Below are 24,999 nucleotides of genomic sequence, written 5' to 3' on the forward strand. Positions count from 1 at the left end.
AATTCCTATACCATCAATCAAATAACATGGGATTTCATATACACGCAAGCAAATACCATTGTTCTATAGCTGCAAGTAAATAACATGGTCCTATATCTGCAAGCAACTAACATGGGACTTCCTATACACTCAAGCAAATAACATGGTCCTATATCTGCAAGCAAATACCATGGGAATTCCTATACACGCAAGCAAATACCATGGTCCTATATCTGCAATCAAATAACATGGGAATACCTATACACGCAAGCAAATAACATGGGAATTCCTATACACACAAGCAAAACCAAACTATACCCACCGAATCAGATTATACCCACCAAACCAGACTATACCCACCAAACCAGAGTATACCCACCAGAAACCTGTCTGGTTGGCCTTGGTAAGTCAATAACCCAACTAGCACAAGATGGACCAGAAGTATAATACCATGTGAGGGAGTTCTGAATCTCTTTGAAAAGGTGTATACGTCCCAGCAAATAACATAGAGATTGCTATTGAGGCAAGCAAAGTATAAGGCCATGCGAGAGGATACTCACTCTCTTTGAAAAGGTGTATACGTCCCGGCAAATAGTATAGAAATTCCTATACTTGCAAGCAAATAACATGGAGATTGCTATACAAGCAAGCAAATAACATGGTCCTATACAGGCAAGCAAATAACATGGGAATTCCTATACAGGCAAGCAAATAGCATGGTCCTATACAGGCAAGCAAATAACATGGTCCTATACAGGCAAGCAAATAGAATGGTCCTAGACAGCCAAGCAAATAACTTGGTGCTATACATTCAAGCAACTCTCATGGTCCTATACAGGCAAGCAAATAGCATGGAATTACTATACATGCAAGCAAATAGCATGGTCCTATACAGGCAAGCAAATAACATGAGAATTCCTATACAGGCAAGCAAATAACATGGTCCTATACAGGCAAGCAAATAGCATGGTCCTATACAGGCAAGCAAATAACATGGGAATTCCTATACAGGCAAGCAATGTATAACATTGATTACTACTCACGGGCAGTGAAAGTTAAATTTGATTGTAAGAATTAACTAAAAGAAAAGTTACACAACCATGCATATATTTAAAATCAGGAAAGATAAGGGTTTTTCCTAATGGAAAAATGCCTTCATATGAAGTTATGTAGTTTTTGGTGGTAGTGGGCACTAAAAAAAAAGAAAAAAGAAGGAAACGTGGATAAATCATCAGCAAGAAATATGCTATGAAAACAAGGCACCTCATGTGTACAAAAAAGGTGTAGCTTTTCTTAGAAGATGTAGCTCTCTTTTGGGTATTAGCAGATTGTCAATATTTGAAATTTTATGGGCTAAAAGCGTTGTCAAATATTAAAAGAATAGTTTTGCGTGTGTACTTCCACGGTTCAGCGCGACAGCACTAACGAGACTGTGATATTTCTCTAAACCCAAGGGTGGATCCAGGATTTTCGTTCGGAGGGAGGGGGTAGACAAACTGCATCAAAAATTTGTTAATATGCATTTTCGTTACGTTTTAATACGAGTTGGACCTTTTTTTAGGTAAGGTCAAACCCTCAATCCTCGCCCTGGATACGGCCATGCCTAAGCCTCATAATTTTGAAACAGCCAAAAGAGAATCATAAAGAGTTGTGACTATCAAGTACGAGTACACCCAGGGCGGGTCTAGCACTATGGGGGTGAAAAATGTTTTTACTTTAATGTCTTTGCTACTTTAAATAAGTTCATAAAATAAGCGAAGACCTGGGCGTAGATGCCTAAGCAGTATCCTTCAACAGTTTGTTCTAGAGTAAGATGCAAGTCACTGGTTATGGGATTGTTCTATTAAGGCCAATGTAGGTGTTTCACTGGGACAGCCTTTCAGATGACAACGTCACAGCCCAAAAACTGGAGTATCACTCGTCAGTAGTAAACACCCGGTATCCCTCGTCAATAGTAAACACCCGGTATCACTCGTCAATAGTAAACACCCTATATCATCATAAAAAAACCTACGTCTTCAGAGGTGAGAGGTAATAAGTACAGGGGATTGACACTTGTCAAATCAGCAGACAAAGGACAAGCTTCGAGGAGATATCAAATCTTGTCTTGGACAAGATGTCTTGAAATGGCCGAAAGTTTTCGATAATTTGAAAAGGAAAAAAGAATAACTAATAAAATGGTTCTAGGCGTTTACCCCCCCCCCCTGGGGAAAATGCACCTGAAAAATACCCCCCCCCCCCCCTTGGAAATTTAGGCTTTCCAAATTTGAGAATTTTATTTGATTTTTTTATTTCCGTAGGGGGAAGGAATTTGGGCACTTATGTTTTACGCGCCATTCACTCAAGTTTACGCTGTGTAAAACTCGAGAACAAACCGGTTTCTTCGTTAGTTTCTTTCAGCTTAGCGCGAGACAAGACAAAGACAAGTGAAAGATTATATGGGAAATATATAATTTGGGGGTATTTTTCTAGATACACGGGAAAGTAAGACCGCATCGAAATCTCAAAGCCGCTATTGATAAACAGGTTTCCGCTGCATAATGAGATATTGCTCACTCCGTTACAAAGATTTAAGGTTAATCTCCCTCCCGCGGTGGGTGGACTTCTAGACCAGCGCTTCACAAGCCACCCGCCTCGTACGTCACTACGCTCACTAATGTTTTGGCATTATCAGATGCGTGCGTGGTGCGTCAGATGTCAATCATGTAAATTCACCCTTTGGGCTGTAAAAAGACAGAGCGAGGTAGCAACAAAAAGCTCTGCGAGAAGTGTCTTAGTTACGAGAAAAAGTACAATTGCAGAAATAAGCGTTGTCAGTGCTTTACATGAACTCCTATTCAGAAGACAATCTGAAGAAATGAAGCGAAACACTGATAATAATAGAATGATTTATTTTGTAATCGTCTAAGTTTGAAAGGGCGCTCTGTACTCATCACTCACTATGCGATCCCTTCAATAGCCCCGCCTCAGGTTATTGGGAAGCATGTGTCCCAGACCGTACCCGGATTTTTTCCTCCGAGGATGCTAACGATATTTTATTTGTGTCGCGAAGCGATACTTTGATTTCGTACGGTTTTTTTTCTGGATGTGACGCTCAAAACTCCGAAATGGTTAGAGATACGATAATAGTTGTTCTCTTTAAAATGGCAGAGCTAGAAATAGAAAAGTGCAAATTTGTGAAACCGCTCATGAGAACAACTTTGACTAAGAATAATTGACTTGTGGACGAGATTCTAGATTATTCGAGGTCCGGATAAGCAGGGTTCCCAACTAACCGAGGCTCGAGAGAGGGAAAAAATCCGAAAAAAAGTGATTTTGGGTAAAAAAGAGTGAAATCAGAAAACGAAATCAGAAATAGGGATTCTTTGTCTCTACAGACAGGTCTAGTCAATCTAACCTAATTTCGTAGTTTATATGCATCACTGTAATTTCCCAGATAGGTCTAACGTGCTTCCTGACTGTTTGAACGCCCTTCAACTACGCTTCTCCTTTACAGATGAGTTTTCCCAAGGGGCTAAAGACGCAATTTTTGCGCCGGGTAGGTATTTTGGCGAGTCCAATGTGGCCAATTGGGGTACTGTCTGGTGAGAAAGTGGACATAGCTCAGTTGCTTTTGACATAAATAGAATACCCAAACAGTGAGAATAGAAGTTCTAATAAAATACAAAAGAAATCGAGCGAATTGAATCAACGATTTCTGCAGCAACAGGGGCTCAAACCTCGCTTACGCAAAAATATAGAGCCTACACAAAGGCACTAAGCAAACGTTATATATTGGTTATATTTATACTTCCAAGAACCAATCCAATTCGACTACATGATAATATAACACGAAATAACCAGTCGCGTTTACGAAGTCGCCACTTGTCATTCACTTTCATCGTCAGACCAGTCCATTTCACTCAAGTCTAAACTATCAGAATCGCTCCAGTATTCTGCTTCCATATTCTTCCTCTTTGGCTTGAGAACGCGCATCTTTTTTGCAATAACTGGCTCCGTGTTCTCTTTATTGAGGGGCTAATAATTGACCGTCTTAGGTGTCCCTTCCTTCGTGCCTCCGGCATGCCTCCGTGCCTCCGGCCTGCCTCCGTGCCTCCGAGACACCCGGCCTCGTTGCTTGTTCAAAAATTAGGGGTTTTTTAAGACTTAACAGGGAATTCACACCAAAAGCTGGCAACACTGATTCTCGCTGTTGTTTGAAATTATTCTGACGTAATTTTGCTGATATGGAGGGCCCAGATCAAGAGGAACCAAATTTTAGGTAAGACAAGCATAGGTATAGAGCTAGGGCAAGTGATAGTTTTTTCGGTAAAGGTGCAGTGTAGGCCCCTCTGATAAAAACAGCTTATTTCTAAAGGTATATTATTCAGTCAATTGGGTTGTAAAGTTGCACAGATACTGACCAGTAGAAGCAGAATGCAAACAACACACTTCTTCCTGTATATTGCAGTTCTATTTGTAGGGCCTCTGCACCCTATACTACAGGGGGAGCTACACTACACCTTTACCGTTTTTTTGGGGTGGAGGGTCCAGCCTGCTTAAATAATAGGCTATACCATGTTGTGTAAATATAGAGAGGAAGGGCATCTAAATACAGGGTGATTCTGGTGCTCCAGAAAGCTTGGCAGAAAGTTGCTTCCCCTTCAGGGGTAAATTCTCAGATTCTGGTGAGTTGCACACAGTCAGGAGCACTAGCTTTAGAAGGTGCCTCAGATAGAGAAGGTAGTGCAGTTACTCAATGATAAAAACTTAGAGACACCTTGTCTGATTACAATGCCTAGGTATACAAACTGCTAGGCTACTTTGCCTCCTTCAGTGCTGGCAGGGAGTAGGCTATACCCAAAGGATAATAGCCTGTCTAAAAATTTCTATTCTATAGAATGTAAAAATAATATCCAACCATACTTAGTTATTTCCAAAATTATCCAACTAATTAGCTACCTGTAAAACCCTTCTAAGCAAATAAGAAACTATCCAACTAGGAAAATACTTGAGATTTAAAAGAAAAATAGTTTTATCTTGCTAGCCAAATACCAAAAAGCATAAGAGCCAAGTTATTATCTCTAACTAGGTGGATAATATTTTAACTTAATGCTTCTGATATATATCTAACTAGACAGATAAGTAAATGCTTCATGCAAACTAGTGATAATATCCACTAGCGATAATATCCTCAAATATCCAACTAGTCAGACAATTTTTCTCTCAGACATAGCATGAACATCTAACTTGGTGGATAACACTTTGTCCTATCCCTTCTGATATTAATCCAACTAAGCAGTTAAGTAACTTCCTGTCTAGTTAAATATATAAGGTCGCTGCGTGCACAAATATTTGTTGCTGTTGCCTTACCCCATGTTCTTTACGTTTCGCCGTTCTGGAAGTTACTTACAAATTCGAATAAAGTAACTATAAGAAGAATATTCTTCAGGTACCTCAAGTTCCTACTTGAGATGCCATTAAGAACAAGTAATTCTTACCTAATGAGGCGGTATTCAGTACCTGATCCATTTACTGCGGTGGAAGCGTGTCTTGAAAAGTACCGTGATAGAGTAGAAGCGAGTAACCACCAGTGGACTGCCATTCTTACATAGTTGTATTATAGTTCCTTCGTGATTATTTTCATTTCAAGAAGTTTCGTTGTGTTTTGTATGTGCGTTTTCTTCTCTTTTGTTTTTTATCCGTCTTTTGTTCAATTGTGACGGGTTTTTCCAATATATTCATTCATTCATTCTGGTTGTGCCTAAGAGAAACAATTTATCTGGCTAGTTGGATATTATCCCAAAACTGTATAGCCTAATGGAATTTACTTATCCTTTTAGTTGGATATATATCAGAAGTGCTAAGACTTGGTATTATCCACCTAGTTAGATGTTCATGCTGTGCCTAAGAGAAATGAATTATCTGGCTAGTTGGACATTAACCCCAAACTGCTTAGAGAATCTTCTTATCTGCCTAGTTGGATATATATCAGAAATTCCAAGCAACATTATTATCCAACTAGTTAGTTAGTCTCTCTGTCTAAGAGAAACAATTTATCTGACTAGTTGGATATTAACCCCAAAATGCTTACATAATCTTCTTATCTACCTATTTGTATATATATAAGAAATAGCAAGCCACAACATTATACACTTATTTAGATATTCTTGTTGTGCCTAAGAGAAACAATTTATCTGGCTAGTTGGATCTTATCACAAAAGTGCATAATAGAATTTATTTATCCCCCTAGTTGGATATGTATCAGTATTTTTAAGACTTGGTATTATCCACCTAGTTAGATTTTCCTGCTCTGCATCAGAAGAAAGAATTATCTGTCTTGTTTGAGATTTACCCCTAACTGCATAGAGAATTTTCTTATCTGCCTATCTGGAGATATATCAGAAACACTAAGCTACATTATTATCCACCTAGTTAGATATTCTTGCTGTGCCTAAGAGAAACAATTTATCTGACTAGTTGGATTTTATCACCAAACTGTATAATGGAACTTACTTATCCTCCTAGTCTGATATATATCAGGAGTGTTAAGACTTGGTATTATCCACCTAGTTAGATGTTCATGCTATGCCTAAGAGGAATGAACTATCTGGCTAGTTGGATATTAACCCCAAACTGCTTAGAGAATCTTCTTATCTGCCTAGTTGGATTTATATCATAAACACTAAGTGACATTATTATCCAACTAGGTAGATATTCTCTCTGTCTAAGTAAAACAGTTTATCCGACTTGTTAGGAATAAACCCCAAACTGCTTAGAGAATCTTCTTATCTGCCTATTTTGATATATATCATAAAAACTAAGCTAAATTATTATCAACTTAGGTAGATATTCTTTCTATACCTAAGAGAAACAATTTATCTGGGTAGTTGGATATTAACCTAAAACTGCTTGGAGAATCTTCTTATCTGCCTATTTGGATATATATCCAAAACGCTGAGCTATGTTATTATCCAACTAGTTAAATATTCTGTATATTTCATACAGTCAAATATTCAGCTAGGTAGGTAAAGGTGTAAGAGTCTTAAAAATGTTATTATCTCTCTAGCATGATATTTTATCTTGATACTAAGTATAGTTAGATATTATTTTTACAGTCTATAGAATGTAATTTTTATAAGAATATCCATTGGGCACCTTCCCAAGCTGGCATCACTGAGTTTTTGGCAATGTTAACAGCAATGCCTGCTCTAAATGAGACAACTTCTAAAGTTAGTGCTCCTGACTGTCAGGAGCACAACTTTCTTTCTATCTTTGGGAGAACTGCAGAGTTCTGTCTAATCAGGTAGTAATTCAAAATGAATTGTCGCCAATTCAAGCGAGATTAAAATTTTTATTTCTATCCTTGGAATGACGTCTGAGTTTCGTTTAGTATGTCCTGGAAGGGCTTTTAGTGGTAAATATATCATATGGCCATAATTTTGCTTGACATAGCAATGATTGATTTTGGATAACAGCTGTTGTTTTGAGGATAGAAATAAAAACTGATCTTAAGCGCATTAGTGACAGTTTGGCAAAGGTGCAGATTAGTTCCCCCAGATAAAAACCAATAAAAACAATTTATTTCTAACAGTATATTATTCAGTCAATTAGGCAATTCGGTAAAGGTGCAGATTAGTTCCCCCAGATGAAAACATATAACAGCAATTTATTTCTAAAAGTATATTATTCATTCAATTAGGCAATTTGGTAAAGGTGCAGATTAGTTCCACCAGATAAAAACAAATAATTTCTAACAGTATATTATTCTGACAATTAGGCAATTAAGTAAAGCTGCAGATTAGTTCCCACAGATAAAAACAACTCATTTCTAAGAGCATATTATTCAGTAAATTAGGCACTTTTGTAAAGGTGCAGATTAGTTCACCCAGATAAAAACAACTTATTTCTAACAGTTTATTATTAAGTCAATTATGCAAGTTGGTATAGGCAAACGTTAGTTCCTAAAGATAAAAAAAACTTATTTCTAACAGTATATTATTCAGTTAATTAGGCAATTCAGTAAAGGTGTAGATTAGTTCCCTCAAATAAAAACAATTTATTTATAAAGGTAAATTATTCAGTCAAGTAGGCTGTAAATTTTCAAGATACTGTCCAGTAGAAGCAGACTATAAAAAACTTAATTTTTACTGTACATCCCAGTTCCTTTGGTAGGACCTCTGCACCCTACACTACAGGGGGAACTAATCTGCCCCTTTACCATAACCTATTTTTACTGAATTTATTCAGTCCATCGGGCTGTAAAGTTGCAGAGATCCACTGCCCAGTAGAAACAGGATATAAACAACTGACTTCTTACTGTCTATCCTTGTTCTATCAACCAGTATCTATGCACCCCTTGCTGCAAGGGTAGCTGCAGTACCTTGCAGCACTGTTATCTTATTTAGAAATGGCCAAACTGGAAGGGGTTCTGATATCATATTTTGCTCTTCCTTAGATTATTTGCCAAAAATTCGAGAATTGATAAATATTTAGCCAACAAACATGAAAACCAAATTTGTTAACGGTGCAGATTAGTAAACAGAGACATATTATTTAAATGATTTTGCAAGACTTTCTGTGATTAGGCAGGCTGGGCTGAGTGTATAAACTTAAAAAGGTGTTTATCGTTAATGCGTCTGCGTTCATGTACCGGAGAGGGGGAATGGGGGTTGGGTGTTGATATATCTGATGAATCACCTGTGCTATGATTTTTAGAGAGAAAAAACGAGTGTGAATGCTTTTGACCTTAGAGTAGATTATGCACAGGTTTGTCTGGGTTGATGAGAAAAAGCCTCTTAACAATTTACTTCTGGTAGTATTTCAAATATTCTTGTTCTAGCTGAGTGCCCGAAGATGCACTTGTTTAAATTCTTTTTTTTTAGTCACATTCTGAAGAAAGAAGGAATCAGTCTTCCTCCCATTCTAGAGGGATTTCTGTCCGCCACTGGTTATGACACCTTTGAATCATTTGTCACATTAACCCCCGAAAGTGTTAAAGAGGCTGAAAGGAAGACAGCTGTGCCGCGCTTCTGTGTAAATTTGTGAAAGATGTTACGAAATTTCGAGTGCTTCCAGACCATAGGGTGTTGCTATTTCAGTCAGTACAGAAAGTGTCCTAAAGCATCGCAGAAAAAAAAGACGGTTGAGCAGACATCGATACCTACAACTACTAGCAAACAGAACAGGGTCCTCTCTGTAGCTATAGACGACTTTCGAAAGAAAATAGAGTAAGAAATTACCAAATGGGTAAAAGTCCGCACTTTGCTGCTTGATAATAACTCTGTGGAAGATGTGAATTACCGGCTCATTTTAGAGGGGGATTCACCTCAGGTTGACGCCACTGTTGAGGATGATGTTGGTGACATTTTGTCTTTAAAGGACTCAAGTAATGTCTCCTTCAGAGCAACTACTGTGTGTAAAACAGGAAGTTGCAAAACAAAAGCAACAGTTGTGTCACTTGCATTTCAAGTTTTGGTTACTGAAAACAAGTTCAGAATCCACAACTTTACCAGACATTTGGAAAGATTTCATGGGTATTCACAAGAAAAGAGTACCTCTCAGCCATGTGAGAGAAGCAAGAGCCATACTGCAAAGGAGAAACAAATGCTGAAGTCAGTTACTGCCTTTTTTGAGAGAGGTAATACAAAAGTTTTTCTTTTGCATTTCGATACATGAGTTCAAGACTAGCGTGTGTCCAGAAGTGCTCAATTCAAGACTATCTTATGTCCAATATCAGGCCAAATGAGAAAAGGCTACCTATATGCTCCAAAATTTACCAGCAATCCGATTTTTGCATTTTTTTTCAGCAATGCCTGCTAGTTATCTTCCTTCCTTAGACAAGTATTGTATTTAAAGCTTTGCACCTTTCAGCTATTGAAAACTATGGTAGGTGAGCTTTTCTCATTTTGACAGATATTGGACATACAATATTCTTGAATTAAGCACTTCTGGATATATGCTAGTCTTGAACTCAGGTATTGATTTGTCCTGGCCTAATATATCAACTTACTCAGGAAATGCTACCGCACTTGTATCTTGTTTGTAGAGTCCACTCCATGCTAATTTGGAAGGTCTCCAAAACCAAGCAATTTGTTACTATGAGTATGCGGAATTTTTGTTTTGTTTATCTCCTTACAGTAGTAATCCTTTTATAACTAGAAACTTTATAACAGCAGTCCCGAATGTGCTGTTGAAATGCAAATAGCTCATCATAACTCTGAAGTTGCTTTGTAACTTCGTAACCCTGGGTCTCTGTACTAGAGCACTATATGCGTTTGTCCTATATACAGATATACATGTATATATATATACATAAGATCCCCCTGCCATCTTCCTATTGACCAGAAATCATTACAGCCATCTCTAATTGGTATCTTCGTCACTTTCTACGATTTATTGGAGCTTTCCCTATACGTATATAACCTATAAGTTTACCTGTAAAACGAGCCATAGATTAATGGCTGGGTATTGAAATAACAGCCATCTGTTGGTCAGACCTTCGTCCCTTACTACGATTTCGTTGAACCTCCCATAGTTTAGCCATAGAACGAGCCACAGATCAATGGTTTGCTCCACCATCTGTAGTTTGTGTCTTTTCAGTTTTGACATCTTCCCGTTATCTTTGAGTCATATTTCCCGAGTATGTCTAGCCTTTTGTTTACGATCCTTTGGCTCCCGGTTATGTTCACAAGAGCTTGAAATTTTTTTCTTGCTTGCTCTTCTAGTCAGTGTTGTTTTATTGATACTATCAGTCTTACTACCATAGAGCTCTCGAATATAAAGTGCAATCTGCTTTTATTTCAGGAGTAAAAAGTGGAGTTTAAGTTTGTTTTTATACTTTATACATATTTATCCCCTTCTTCGTTTTCCAGCAAGAAAGGTGTTGCACATACTACCAAACTTACTACTGTAGAAGACAGAGAAGACGTCATGATTGACTTGACAGGAAGGGATGCAAATGTGTCAATACAGCGCCAGAAAGGTAGGCCAAAAACTTTAACTCAAATTTTACAAGAAAATTTAGAGCACTTTTTATTTTGAATTTAGTACTATCTTAAAATGTAGTTTCAAATAAGAGCGAATTATCTACCAACCCGAGAAAAAAAAATAAGGTAATTCAGAGAAAGATTCCAGTCCTGTTTCGTGAGTATAATAGGTGCCCATTTCACCAAGAGACGGAGACCATGTACTCCACCTTCTATTTCAGTGCGAAGAGGTTCCTCCGTTGGGTAACGAGCGAAGTCATTCTATCCTAGTTTAACTTGTTCAGTGCCTTGAAATACTCCTCCCTTTGTAATGAAAGTGGTATTAATCAAAACTGTATTAAGTGTGCCATTTTTTTGTGACTGAGGCTGCTGCTGAAAACTAGATTGATCAATGCAAAAAAGGTACTTTCATTTCTTTTGCTGTTTTGGCGCCATCTGTCATAGCCACACTCGTCACTGAGAATTTATAAAAATATAGATGACGTTCCCTTCGTTCGCAAGCAAACAAGAAGAGGACGCAGAGGTGGCAGAAAGAAATTTAAGATTGACGTGTTAGTCACCTACGAACGATTGGCCAGCCAAAAGCCTAAGCGTGAGAGATGTTTAGTCTCAATCCCGCGCGTGAGCCTACCGCTCTGGCTGATTTTTGACAACAATGCTCCTACCAATGATTTCGGGTCTGATTGTCCTCCAGTATTATCGCCGCAGGTTCTCTCTTGTAAACACCAACTTCCAAACTTCCTTCTGAGCAACGTCCACTCACTACCGAATAAAGTAGATGAGTTAGATGTCATTCTACGTCAGAATAACATCCATATCGCCGCAATTACCGAAACATGGCAGCTCGACGAAACAAGTGGAAGGATGGCTGGTTACAAGGTTTTCTTGAACACTAGAACAGACAGGATTGGCGGAGGTGTTGCCCTGTATGTACGCGTATGATATCCCCTGCAAATATTTAGATAACTTCAATGAACCTGACCATGAAGCGATCTGGTCACTATGCAAGCCAAAACATTTACCACGAGATGTCTCTTGCATCATTATCGCAAGTATCTACTATCCTGAAAGCGCCAAGAACAGACGATTTCTGGTATCTTAACTTCAATCTACGTTAGACACATTACGCCAGTAGTATAGCCCACCGGGCTTCATATATCAGCTAGCGATTTCAACCAAACAAAGAAACAATAGCTGGCTAATATAGTGGGTATGTCACAAGTGGTCAAGATACCCACCCATGTGCCCAGGAGCACCCTTGACCTTATTCTTACAAACCTTGCTCCATATTACAAAGACGTGTCTTCGAACGGGTCATTGGGCAAAACGGACCATCACACTCTGCTGATGAAGGCAAAAGGGAAATCAGGAAGCTTAAGAAAATAAAAGTACTCCAGAGACCTATTACAAAGTCTGCTATTAATACGCATGGAATGTGGGTTGGTACTCACTGCTTCAGCAAAGTATACAATGAAAGCGATGTCAACAGGAAAGCAGAAATATTTCAGTCCCTACTCTATGACAAATACTTAGAAGTTTTCCCGGAAAAGCAATTTGTCGTGAGCGAATCTGACAAGCCCTGGATCCCTCCAAAAATAAAACAGTTGATTTGCAAAAAAAAACACTGTAAGGCAGTCAAGTGGTGACGCAACGTCGTTACGATTATTAAGAAACAAAATTGTTAGCCTTTGTCGCGAGGCAAGAAAGTCCTTTGGAAAATCCCTTTCGGACCCAGAAATAAAAGAGGATCCCTGTAAATGGCAGCGTCTAGTAAGGCAGATTGCTGGAAAAACAGTATCATCCAGTATCCGCATTCTGAACGATGATGGGTCACTCGTGAGTGCAAATGACGTCAACAATTACTTTACTGACATTTGTACATCCTTTTCTTGCCCCAACTAACACTGAAATAGAGAATCTACTGTCAATATGCCCTGACGAAGGTGAAATCGAAATAGTTGAGTATCAAGTTTTCAAAGAGTTGAACAAGTTGAGTCCATCCAGTAGCTTTTTTTTCTGAAGAGCTGCCTATAAGGTTAATACGAGAGTTCTCTCTTTTCCTGGCCAAGCCACTTGGACACATCATCAGAGAATGGTTCGCCCAGTCAACTTTCCCGTCGTGCTGGAAACGCGAATTTGTGCGTGTTATACCGAAGACTAAAACACCCAAATCTTGCAACGAGTTACGACCGATATCAATCACATCTACCTTTGCAAAAGTCACCGAGTCATTCATCCTGCGTGAATTGCTCAAGCAAACACGGGAAAACATAGACCGTTACCAGTATGGCGGCCTAAAAGGTTGCAATACCTCGATATACCTCGTGCGCCTAGTTGACATTATCTTTAAATGGCTTGACAAGGGCAGTATCTTCATCGACCTAGCTCTTGCCAATTTCAGGAAAGCATTTGACCTGATTTGTGATCTTATGGCAGCAAAAAATATGCAAGTAATGGGTGGACAGAAGCGGTCTTCTGCAATAGTGATGAGCTTCCTTCAGGAGAGAATGCAGTGTGTATTTCCATAGTTTGAAGGTGAATTGATCTCATACTGGTCTAAACTTACCTGTGGAGCCCCTCAGGGTACAAGACTTGCTGGTTTCATATTTATCTCCCTCATCAACTTCCTCCTTCAGAATTTCGAAGAGCGACTCAAATTCGTCGACGATTTATCATTTGTCCTCAAATACCTCGTGAGAGAAGGTGTAATCGAACGTCAGTTCAGTGAGACCCTTCTGGCATCCTTCTCTGAGGACTGTGAACGTTACAAGCTGACACTGACTGCAGATAAATCAAAGATCCTCAGGTTTTGCCCCTTAAAACGTGATTTGGAAATCCCGTAAGTCCCTTTCCCTGTTGTTCCATCTGCAAAAAATCCTCGGAGTCACATGATCGATGGACTGCACATTCACCGAACACGTGGAGAAGGTTATTAAGGCTGGCAATGCATCACTTCAGACCCTTGTTCTGATGCGCAGGTTTGGCTGCGACACTCAAAGCCTAAAAAATGCCTATATTACGTATGTGAGACCTCTACTCGAATACGCCGTCGCTGTATGGGGACTTTTGTCCAGAGCACCCACTACCTTTGCGATGACCTTGAATCTTTGCAGAAACGAGCTGTTAACATAATCGTTGGTAACAGAAGTGACGACTACAACAAACTCTTGCAAGAACTGAACCTTGAATTTCTCAGCGACAGACGATTATCACTGATCATGTCCCTCGGCAAGTCACTGCTATCTTCGCCCCATCACAGACTGATCCTCCCACCCGATGCTCCTGTTAACCAAATAACCAGATACCAGTCGAAGCTACAACCCCCGGTCTGCAGGACCAACCGCTACAAAAACACGTTTGTTCCCTTTTTCGTAGAAGCATACAACAAGACTTAGTGTTATTTGTATTATTCACGTGTTAGTGTTATTATAGTGTTATTTGTATTTTTTTTTTCTCTCCATATTGTTGTAAAGACGACATAAATTAGCCATGGCTACGCTGTTCGATCTTAATAAACCTATGTCTATGTCTATGAAGTCATTTCATGCCCGAAATCTCATCATCGAAAAGTAGAGAAACGATAATAAAGATAGCGAACCACGTGAAAACTGCATTAAACAAGCATTAGAGGGTCATGACATCATTTCTCTTTTAGCGGATTTGTTTGAATTCGATTGAATTTTTTTGTTTTTTTTTCTGACCAGGGCACGTTTAGTAGACGGGGTGCTCCTAGAGACTCGAGCTAGGGCTCATTTGACGCAAATTACCGACTGTTACTGCCTTTTCATAAATCCAGCGATATACTGCCATATGTTAAAAAACGCCATTTTCTATAAGTCGCCATGCTAAATGCTGTCAAAACGAACTTTTGTACTGTCGGAAGTTTTATTCATTTCAGTACAAGTGTGCATGCGTAAATATATACATATTCATTGCAGGAAATCTTTCCAGGTAGCGTCTCGGATGTTATGGAGGAGGACGAAGAAGAAGGAATGATTGTTATTAGTAGTAATAAGAAGCCAAGGCGTCTTACTGACGAGGATTTTCGTCACGAGGAACAACAGCCCTGATGGAAGTTGCTTCCTCATCATCAAATAAATTCAGTACTAGCAAATTTAGTAGAAGACAACGTCAGTTAAGTCGTAGTGCTGTTTCGTGTGCTGTTATCACCAACTACTTTGAACTAGAGAACAAATCAGCAGAGGATGATTCCTTTGGCTTTAATGTTACTCCTCACTTTCAGTTGAAAAACACTTTTTTATTTATTTAATTTCTGGTTGTTCTCAAATTGTACCCAGGCTTAACCAAGATATGATGTGGGGTACCAAACCCGTAAACCCCTGATTTCTTAAATCTTTGTTTAAATGATTAAATTTCGTTTAATTTGTTAATTTTTTTGTTAAATTTGTTAAATAATTGTAAATTGATTGGTAAAACGCCAGTTTTTCATTTTTCCTGTTTAAGAATAAAAATGTTGAATTGTAATTAAAATCTTGGACAAAATTTGAATATTTAGTCAAAATTTCTAATGAACATTTGTTTTGTTGAATAAATTCAGAATAATATTTCTACTACAGACTTTTGGGTTGACAGAGAGGGGTATTATTGTTCATCTTGACGGAAATTATGGGTGACTTCGGATCTTCTATGCAGCTGAAGCCATTGAGACCTCTACAATTACAACCTCTGATGTTTAAATACCTTGTAGACAAATAAAGACATTGAAACATTGTATATGAATAAGAAGAGGCATATTACCATTTAAAATTGCTGAAGACAAAGCTCCTTATAGTGCCTACTACACCCCTAAGACCTTTCTAGTGAAGCTCATGATACCCCCTCCCTAGCATTTTCCACCGCGGTGCTGGTAGGTATGTGAATGTAGCACTTTGTGCTACATAGAAAAGATTTTCGCAGTCGGAGTGGCTCTTTTACCCCCTCCCCAGCCAGACTCTAGAACCAATAATAAAGGCTCAGACCAAAATCATTCCCAGGAATTAAGAGGGATTAAATATCCTTTTCTACGACTCCCCCTCCCCATTCCACAAATCTCATTCTATATTTATCTGAAGGCTATATGAGGGTCAGGATTTGTTGGCATTAAAATGTACCGTACTCTTTGGCCCCCCCCCAACAAAATTACCCACCGCCCCTCCTTCATAATAGCTGATGTGCACCTACACATCCTTGTGTGTAATTTTATTAAATATGAAGCAAATCAGTTTGGCTAAATGCAGCCTTAAAATAAATATCAGAAATATTTTCCTGCAATGAAAAGAGACATATCACCTAACAACACCCTTTTTCAGGCTTAGTCTAAATACAGGGAGATGAGATATTAGTTCTTACTCCCTCCACACCTCTTTGTGTATTTATCTGCGAGACTCTAGGAGAGTTGGACGAGTTAGGCATTGAAATGTGTTCTTTTAGGCATGTGTCCCCTGCTGGTTAACCCACCGCCACCGCCCTTCCTTCATAATAGCTGATGTGGTATTATACAATACTAACCATAATTTCATGAAAAATCAAGTCAATCTACTAAGTTAGATCAAGCATTAAGATAAATACTATATTAACTATTTATCTTGAATTGACTATCACTTTTCAGGAATGAATGTGCCACCTTGTGGCATACCTCCTACGTAGCTAGACAGCTCAATCTGTGGTTTTGACACTTTTAAAAAGATTGGCTATCTCGGAATTTTCACTCAATAGCAACTTGGTCTTCTTTGGGGCAAAATCGTAGCATGGCGCTATAAAATGGCAGAAAATGTCACTTCTCTGTGGCACAATCTGTTTGGTCAATTAAAAAGAGCACCAGAAGTTAAGATTTGGGTTTGAACGAGCCCTCTGCCAATCTTCTAGGACCATTGGTTTGATAAAATCACCTCTGAGAAAAAAACAACAGCAATAAACACACATCCATGATCTTTCTTCTGAAAAAAACCGTAAAATTCAACATTTCTGTAGATAAGAGATTGAAACCTCTACCATAGGGTTCTCTAATAGGCTGAATTTAATGGTAGAAGTTTAGAAGATGCTAATGATGGTGGAAAGTTAGATAAATGAAAAGAATATTTTGCTATTGAATGCCTTTATTAAGGAGTATTGAGCCCCAAAGACTGTTTTCGAAAGTGTTGTAGCTAAAGGATAGGGGTCTGAATTATGGAAATTGAGGGGTAAGGTTTCAATATTTTTAAAGAAGATACGAAAAAAGGTATTTCCAAATTTAGGAGGGAGCAATTTGGCATATTTTCTTTCAATATAAAACAAAAAAAAATGGAAATTCCAAACGGGCTGCCCCTCAGAGATGTAGGTCGGGTTTTCAGTGCCCAGGGACAGCGTCAGTCCCCTCCCCCAGATCATAGTATTGAGGGATAAATTTCAGTTTAGAGACCCCTTAGAGGCTGTATGCTGGGACAACCATCCTTTCTTGCCTTCTACCTTCACCACTGTTGCCCCTCCCCCTCATTAACACCCCTGCTGAAGTTATTAGATTACAGGTTAATTTTAGGCATTTTATTATTGAAATTAATCAGGAAAAGAACTAAATTAAGGTTGAGTTGGGCAATTAAGTAACTCAACTGAATATCCTAAACAATGCGAAAAATATGTATGATAAGGTTATGCAAACATTTATGTTACCAATGACAAATCTTTATCAGTCTAAGCAGTTAGAAGTTTATTATGTTTTTATGCTTCACATATGAGTGTTCTGCCCACATATTTGGAAGTTTATTGTGTTCTAATGCTGCTCATCAGGAGTGCAGCTAAGGGGGAAGTGGGGACTCCCCTGCCCAAAGTTGCAAGGCGTCGGGATGCAGTGCTGAAGCCTTTGAACTTTGGGCGTCTTATTTTAACTTATGTGTCCATATTTGTTGGTACACTGGACGATTTTGTCAGTGCATTTTGTATAATCCCCTCCTCCCAACTCAAAACCCTAGCTTCAAACCCCTAACTCAAAACCCCTGCTGCTCATAGAAGTTTTTTGCCCAAACATTTTGAAGTTTGGTTAACCAAATATGTCCCCCCAGAGTTAGCTATCCATCGTAAAAAAGGTCTGGTTGAATATTTTTCAAAGCACCAGACACCCAATGAGTTAGTGCTTGTTATTTCAAATTTACCTGCAACTGGTCCACAAAGTCTCCCAGATAATTGCAGTAGTGGTGTACCCCTTGTCATGATTGTCTCACCATCTGTGTTATGAAGGTCAGTTGAACAAAGCAATATTTTGAAAGTATCTCTTTTCCAGCAAGCAATTAATCAATTTGTTTTATGACCCAAGTTAAAACATCTGAATTTCAGATACCAGGTGAGGTGTAAAATGCCCGGTCCTGCTGGAAACGAACACCCAAGTTAATCATTTAATTCTTTATTTCTTTTCTTTTCCTTTTTCTCTTTTTTCCTTTTCTATTTTCTTTCCATCCAAAATGTTAGTTCATTGTAATACTTCTTAGTTCTTAAAATTATGTTTTGATTGTATATTTGGTCTCAGGAAATAAAAAAATGAAACAAGCTGTTAATTGGTACCAATATTGCTAGAGATGATTGTAGTAAAAGCATTCATTGGTCTTCTATGATTATTTATTTCCATTATCTTTTTTTTTTTTACTATATATAAACTTTTTTTGCGGTTCTATTCAGTCTAGAATAGAACTTATAAGAATACTTAGATTATAAAAATAAATAAAAAAAGTAAAATAAAAAATTGGATATAAAAATATTAAATTAAAAAAATATGAAGTCAAACGGATATCACCTTCATAAACCAGGTTGCCATCTGGACTGTATATTTTGACGTCAATATCTAAACATCCGCCTTCAGCAACTTCAAAAGTACACCCTAAAAAAATATTGATCAATATAAGTGATATATGTCTATTAATATATGTCCAAAATCAAAACACATACCTCAGATGGACACATACCTCACTTGGATGTTAATAATAGGCTAAGTGTTTTCCACTTCTGTTGCCAAGATTTAAATTCAAGCTTTGACTTAATTTGTTGGATTTTGAACCTTTCATTTTTTCAAATGATAATTTTTTTTTTGAAATGTGCTAAACCAACACAATTCTACAATGGTAAATATACCTGTTTATAGTTTGTATACTAAAAATCTAAAGTTATATTGCCATGGTGACCTTGCTATATTTTTCGTTCAAACATAGCTGTTGAAAAGGGAGAGTATTTGAATGTTTCTAGAGAAATGGCATTTGAATCATTCTGCTCCAGTTTAAGCCAAGCCATAACCAGTGTTATTTACTAGTTGTCTGTTAGCTGCCGTCCGGCTCAGAAGGTAGTTGAATTTGCAGAAATTTTGAATTTCTTAAAATGTTTTGAATTTCGGCCTCTTAATTATTGAATTCATGGAAATTCTAGAGAAGCAGCTAGAAAGTTTCTAACCCATCGTTTGATTATGGATTTGTTTTTTTTTTTCAATTTTAAAAATCATATTTGACAGTTATTCTAAATATGAGGAGGAATACCGCCCCTTTGACCCTCACTCTTTATGATAATATTTGTCTTTCATATAACAGTGACTCAAAAGCAACAATACAATACTTCTTAACAATACAAAAGCCCCTTAGAGAATTTGGGGGGAGGGGGTCTAAATGGATTCTCAGATCGTAATTTTAATGTTATTTCATAGATATGGTAGGACAAGGGCTATTGGAAACATCTAGTTTCAGGGAAATGCCCCCTCCCAATCCCTTCCAACTCTAAGCAGGCAAGCATATGAATGTAATCTTTTCATTTCATAACAAAATGTTTCTGCAATAAAACTTACTCCCCATCACCCCTCAGCCACTATATTGAATGGTCAGTCCGAATATATTGTACCAAGTGAGGGGGGGGGGTCATTTTTATTGGAAGGGCCTCTGATGGAAAGTTCAAATGTTTGGGCCTGTAAACGCACTTTTTGCAGCTTCAAAATCCTGTCTTCTAAACAAAAAGATACCCTTTGACCCATTCCCACCCTAATAAAAGTGTACGATTCCCTTATTGCAGACTCCTTCTTTTTTTATAGATCCCTTTTAAGTTAAGCCTAGAATTATGTGCATCTATAGGAATATTAGATTGGTTGCCTTTATATGCATGTTTTATGGAAGGAACATGCACATAAGCTGGGAAGCTTTGTGCAGTGTCCCCTCCTACTCTGAACTCTTTAATGTTTTGGTTTTGCTGTAATTTCTAACATTATCCATGCAAACCGCTTAGTTTTAGTTTTTGCATTTTCCCTAACCCCACCCCCATGAACAGACTTCAGCTCATCTCCATGCAAAAGAAAACGTTTTAAATTGTAATTCTTGGGTTATATCACTTAAGATTCTGAACGTGAGATGTTACAGGGATTTAGAGAGACCTAAAGAGAGTAAGACAATATGATCAGTTTTTTCTCTCCCCTCCCCCTCTTGCTTCTCTTTTGCTTCCTCTTTCTGACCCCCTTCTCTATTTGTCTTAGCCAGGATATTAGCCTAATGTAACATTATATATTATAGTTGTTCAAAAGATGGCTCAATACAAAGGTCCAGCAAGTGAAGGTGGCAGAGCCATGCAAATGCTCAAAAGACGGGAAAAGGCTCAAGAGGAAGTAGAATTTAAAAAGAAGATAATAGAAGAAGAGTTGAAAGTGTCTAGAATGGAGAATAAATTTGCAGTTCATTATGATGCAATTGAGCAAAGATTGAAAAGTGAAACAATTGGGCTAGTGACGCTAGATGAAATGAGAGCAAAGCAGGAAGTGATTGTAAAAGAAAGAGAAAAGGAAATGGTGAAATTTGAAAAGGAAAGACTGGCTAAAGAGAAGGCATTGCAAGATAAAATATCTCAGGAAAAGCAAAAACAGAAAAAGAAAATACAATCACTTTCTTTTAATCCAGATGAAGATGGTGACGAAAGTGAAGAAGTATTGTCTGAGCCAGAGAATAATAAATTCAAAAAAATTGGCAAAAATCCTTATGTTGATACAAGTTTTTTACCCGACCGAGATCGAGAAGAAGAAGAAAATCGTCTAAGAGAAGAACTGCGACAGGAATGGTCTGCAAAGCAAGAATCCTTAAAGCAAGAACCAATTGAAATAACTTACTCGTACTGGGATGGCTCAGGACATCGACGTGCTGCCAACTTGAAAAAAGGAAACTGTTTACCAGTTTCTTCAGAAGTGTTTACGGGAATTGCGGACTGACTTCTCTGAGCTGAAGACAGTTACTGCTGATCAGTTAATGTATGTTAAAGAGGATTTGATCATTCCTCATCATTACAGTTTTTATGATTTTATTGTGACAAAAGCCAGAGGGAAAAGTGGCCCTCTTTTTAGTTTTGATGTACATGATGATGTTAGGCTACTTGCTGATTCCAAAAGGGAGAAAGATGAAAGTCATGCTGGAAAGGTTTTGTTGAGATCATGGTATGAAAGGAATAAACACATTTTCCTGGCTAGCAGATGGGAGCCTTATGACCCAACTAAAGATTATGGCTTGTATACCATTAAAGATACAAATAAAAAATAAAGAGCAAAGCTCTGAGTAATTCAATAAGCCACAAAAATAAACCCATTTTAACAGTCATTTCTTAATACGGATCTGCAAAATTATATATTATATTGTTTCTCAGAATAAATAAAGTAGCCTTGATACATTTTTCTGCCAATTTTACTATATATATATTTCTGCCTACTATATATATCTATATATATATATATATATATATATATATATATATATATATATATATATATATATATATATATATATATATATATATATATATATATATATATATATATATATATATATATATATATATATATATATATATATATATATATATATATATATATATATATATATATATATAGTAAGTATATGTGTAGTAGGTATCAATAATGCTTAGAAAAAAAAACTGTTTATTTGTGTATACTAATGCATCAAAGGTGTAAAATAAATATTGAGTTGAACAAAGTCTGTCTGGAATGAGGCAGACCCTGTCTGCTGACCACATGCCTCTGAATATCGGGGTTTCCCTGTATCTAAACGTTCCATGTATTATGGGCCGCCTTAACCTTATGAGGTGGGTGGGAGCCCACCCCAGGAATATTCAGTATCTAGGAAAATACTAGTTCTAATTAGATCCCAGGCCTAGGGTTGGTTTGTCCAGCAACCCTCCAACTAAAATTTTTGCGCAACGAAAAACGATGGTACTGTGTCGGATAGGCGCGAGCCTGGCAAGCAATATGTGAACCTAAAGACCCCTGGTCTAATTGTTCTCTATGCTGAACCTCTTGTGCTCTACGCACAAGAGTCTAATTGTACTCTACGCAAGAGTCGTAAGTCAAGCTGGCTCAGATGCTAGAGCACTAAATTCTCGTTCTTGAGGATACAGGGCCAAACCAAAAATAAGCCTTTTTTTGAAGAATAAATTCGTTTTTGGGTAAAGGATGTATTTGTGGAGGAAAAATTGGAATTTGAGTATTTTTTGCCGTCAGATGGAGAGCAAATCCAGTTAAAGGGGATGGAGGGTCCATTCTCTTTATAAATGGGTATAGTAATGGATATATATAAAAGCTATAATTTTATAAGGCACTTTTTATTAAGATAGCATATTCCTGATTCAGTCTCCCCTTTTTACGCTTTAGTAGAGAAAGGTGTTGATTCTATCTAACTTAAAGGAATAAGTAAAAGTTACTTGTTTTATTAAGGAATAATTCCTTCTCTGTTTAACTAAGTTACGGAATGATAACAACTTGGTACTGTAGCAAGTTCTTTCATTTTATTCAATCATTTTTAATATTTTATTAATTCCAAAACACTATTACAAACGTAAAATGGTTATTCAGTCCAAGAGACTCGGCTTGTTGATAGCCACACAATACAATGCTAAAACACTGAAAGAACTAAACAATACGCTAAATCACACAATACATATAAAATAAAGATAAACAGGAATAACGTCTAGAATACAGTAAAACTAAAAAAACAGGTAGTAATAATAATACTAGTGATAAACAGAAACCAAAAAAGTAGAAAAAACAGAAGGATCAAGTTGGCAAAGAAAATAAAAACAAGAAACAAAGAATTTTAACAGTCTGGAAGGTTCCCGAAAACAATTTGAAAAGAAGAAGAGAGAGCTATATTATTTTGGATATAATTCCAAAAAACCGAAAAATAATAGGAAAAGGGAGAAAATAGGAAAATTTAAACCAGTATTTTTAAATTAGTATTTTTTTTTTAGCTGGGGGCTCGAGTTGAAGCTTTCAGGGGCAGTTTGTTGGGCGGGGGGGGCTGCAATCTTTTATTGGAGGGGGCGGGCAATATTTATCTAGTCCTCATAAGGAGCACGTGCTACCAGTTTGTCTTCTTTTTATGCCTGTCACACTTTACTGCTTGCTGGAATAGAAACAAAACGTTCCCATGGCTTTTTGTTCTTTTTTTGGAGGGAAACTAGCTATTTGCAATATGCTTTCAACAGGGCAACTGAAAATGTCTTTCAGCTTAATTTAGGACTTTATGGAGAATTTTTCGAGCCCTGATAATTTTTTAATGTGTAAACCTGTATGATGTCAAGAGCCTGGTGAGACTCTTAAGTGCGGTTCTTGGTAAAAATTAAGATAATACGAATAATATGTAAAAAACATAAAAACTTACGTGAATACTTGAACCAATAAATTGATTTGCCTTAGCAATAATAATATATTTATAATTTTACAGCCAAGGATTAGAATGAAATTCGCGTTTTTTCAATAAAAGGCCAATTCCTTCTTTATGTTGACGAAATTTGATGTTAGTCGCTTAAATAGATGTAAAAGTTTTAGCAACAGTCAAGGACGACGCCAGCAAATTTCGGCAATTTTTTTTCGAAATTTCGGCAAAAAACGAATAAGCATCGTCATTAAAACGAAAATGACTTTTGTTTTAAATAGATCTAAAGAAAAAAGAATGGACCAAATATAAAGGAAGATGACCTATATATCAAAGTAAATATTCTTATTTTTTTTCCTGTGGGGGAGGGGGGCTTCACCCACCCATCCTCTAATCCCCTTCTGCTGGTGCCCATGATAATATTACACTATTTTCCGTGACTATTTTTAAAGGCTGTTGTACCAGCATTCCTGAATTTGCTGTTAGTTTCATAGCAGTGTGGTTAGAACGTCCCATAAGGAAGACTTGCAGTTATGATGCAGTATATCTATGTTTTGGCTTATATATTAGTTATACATGAATTTTATGATAGTTTCATATAAGTGTGGTTAGAACGTCCCATAAGGAAGACTTGCAGTTATGGTGCAGTATTTTTCTTTATGTTTGTTGATATATTTGTAAATAAAATGGTTGATTATGGAGTATAATCATATTAGCCCTCATGTAAGTTCGATAATGTTTTACACTATCTGAAAATCTGAAGCCAAACTGTCCAATTACTGTTGAACAAGAAGTGAAAAAAGTTTCTTTAAAAAGGACTTCAAGCCATTGAACGGAGAAATAAGCGAAAATAGGATACAGAAAAAAATAATATAATATAAAAAAATAAAACACAGTTTGGTTTGCTTTCATACTTTATCTCCTTTCTGAAAATGTTGTCTTTTGATTTGTTTTACTTCCCATAAATAAAACATCTTAAGCAGAACTGGATGTCTTGTCGCAGATAGGCGAAATATCCGTTTGATTTTTCTTCTTTTTCTTCCCACTGGTCATTGACGCATAGTTTTTCAAGATTATCTTCTTCGATTTTCTCGATAGATAAATGCGATTTTGTTAAGAAATGATGTACGTTGCCTACTTCTATTTTTTTCTTTTCTTTGGCCTCACTATTTTTGCTTTTGAAAGTACAAATTTGTCCTAATTGGCTAGTTATATTTGCCCACTGGATGCGCGTTGATTTTGAAGGCAAAACATTCTCAAATAAGTTAAAAAAGTTAGGCGTTAGTAATACTCTCGTTGGTGGTAATTTCTATTGTATTTTTTTTATTAATTTTAATTAAAATTTTATTTAAAACTATAATTATGAAATTATAGGCGTTAGCAATACTCTCGTTGGTGGTAATTTCTATTGT

The 24,999-nt window shown here is 37.1% G+C and overlaps 1 protein-coding gene and 1 long non-coding RNA gene across 2 annotated transcripts in view; one reads left to right on the forward strand and one right to left on the reverse strand.

The window, feature by feature from the left end:
* LOC148955626 (uncharacterized) overlaps positions 1–24,999 on the reverse strand; it is a 325,352-nt gene that overhangs the window by 47,422 nt on the left and 252,931 nt on the right. The window lies entirely within an intron of this gene.
* On the forward strand, positions 4,164–21,599 carry LOC148955627 (protein FAM50 homolog). The gene is given in 4 exon segments (XM_089103257.1): positions 4,164–4,240; positions 10,833–10,942; positions 20,450–21,089; positions 21,091–21,599. Coding segments are annotated over 4 exon segments (1,155 nt in total). The 5' UTR covers positions 4,164–4,205; the 3' UTR covers positions 21,461–21,599.

The sequence above is a fragment of the Artemia sp. Qi Xiang Cuo genome, chromosome 2 (genome assembly GCF_049724085.1).
Source record: "Artemia sp. Qi Xiang Cuo chromosome 2, ASM4972408v1, whole genome shotgun sequence".
Lineage (NCBI taxonomy): Eukaryota > Metazoa > Arthropoda > Branchiopoda > Anostraca > Artemiidae > Artemia > Artemia sp. Qi Xiang Cuo.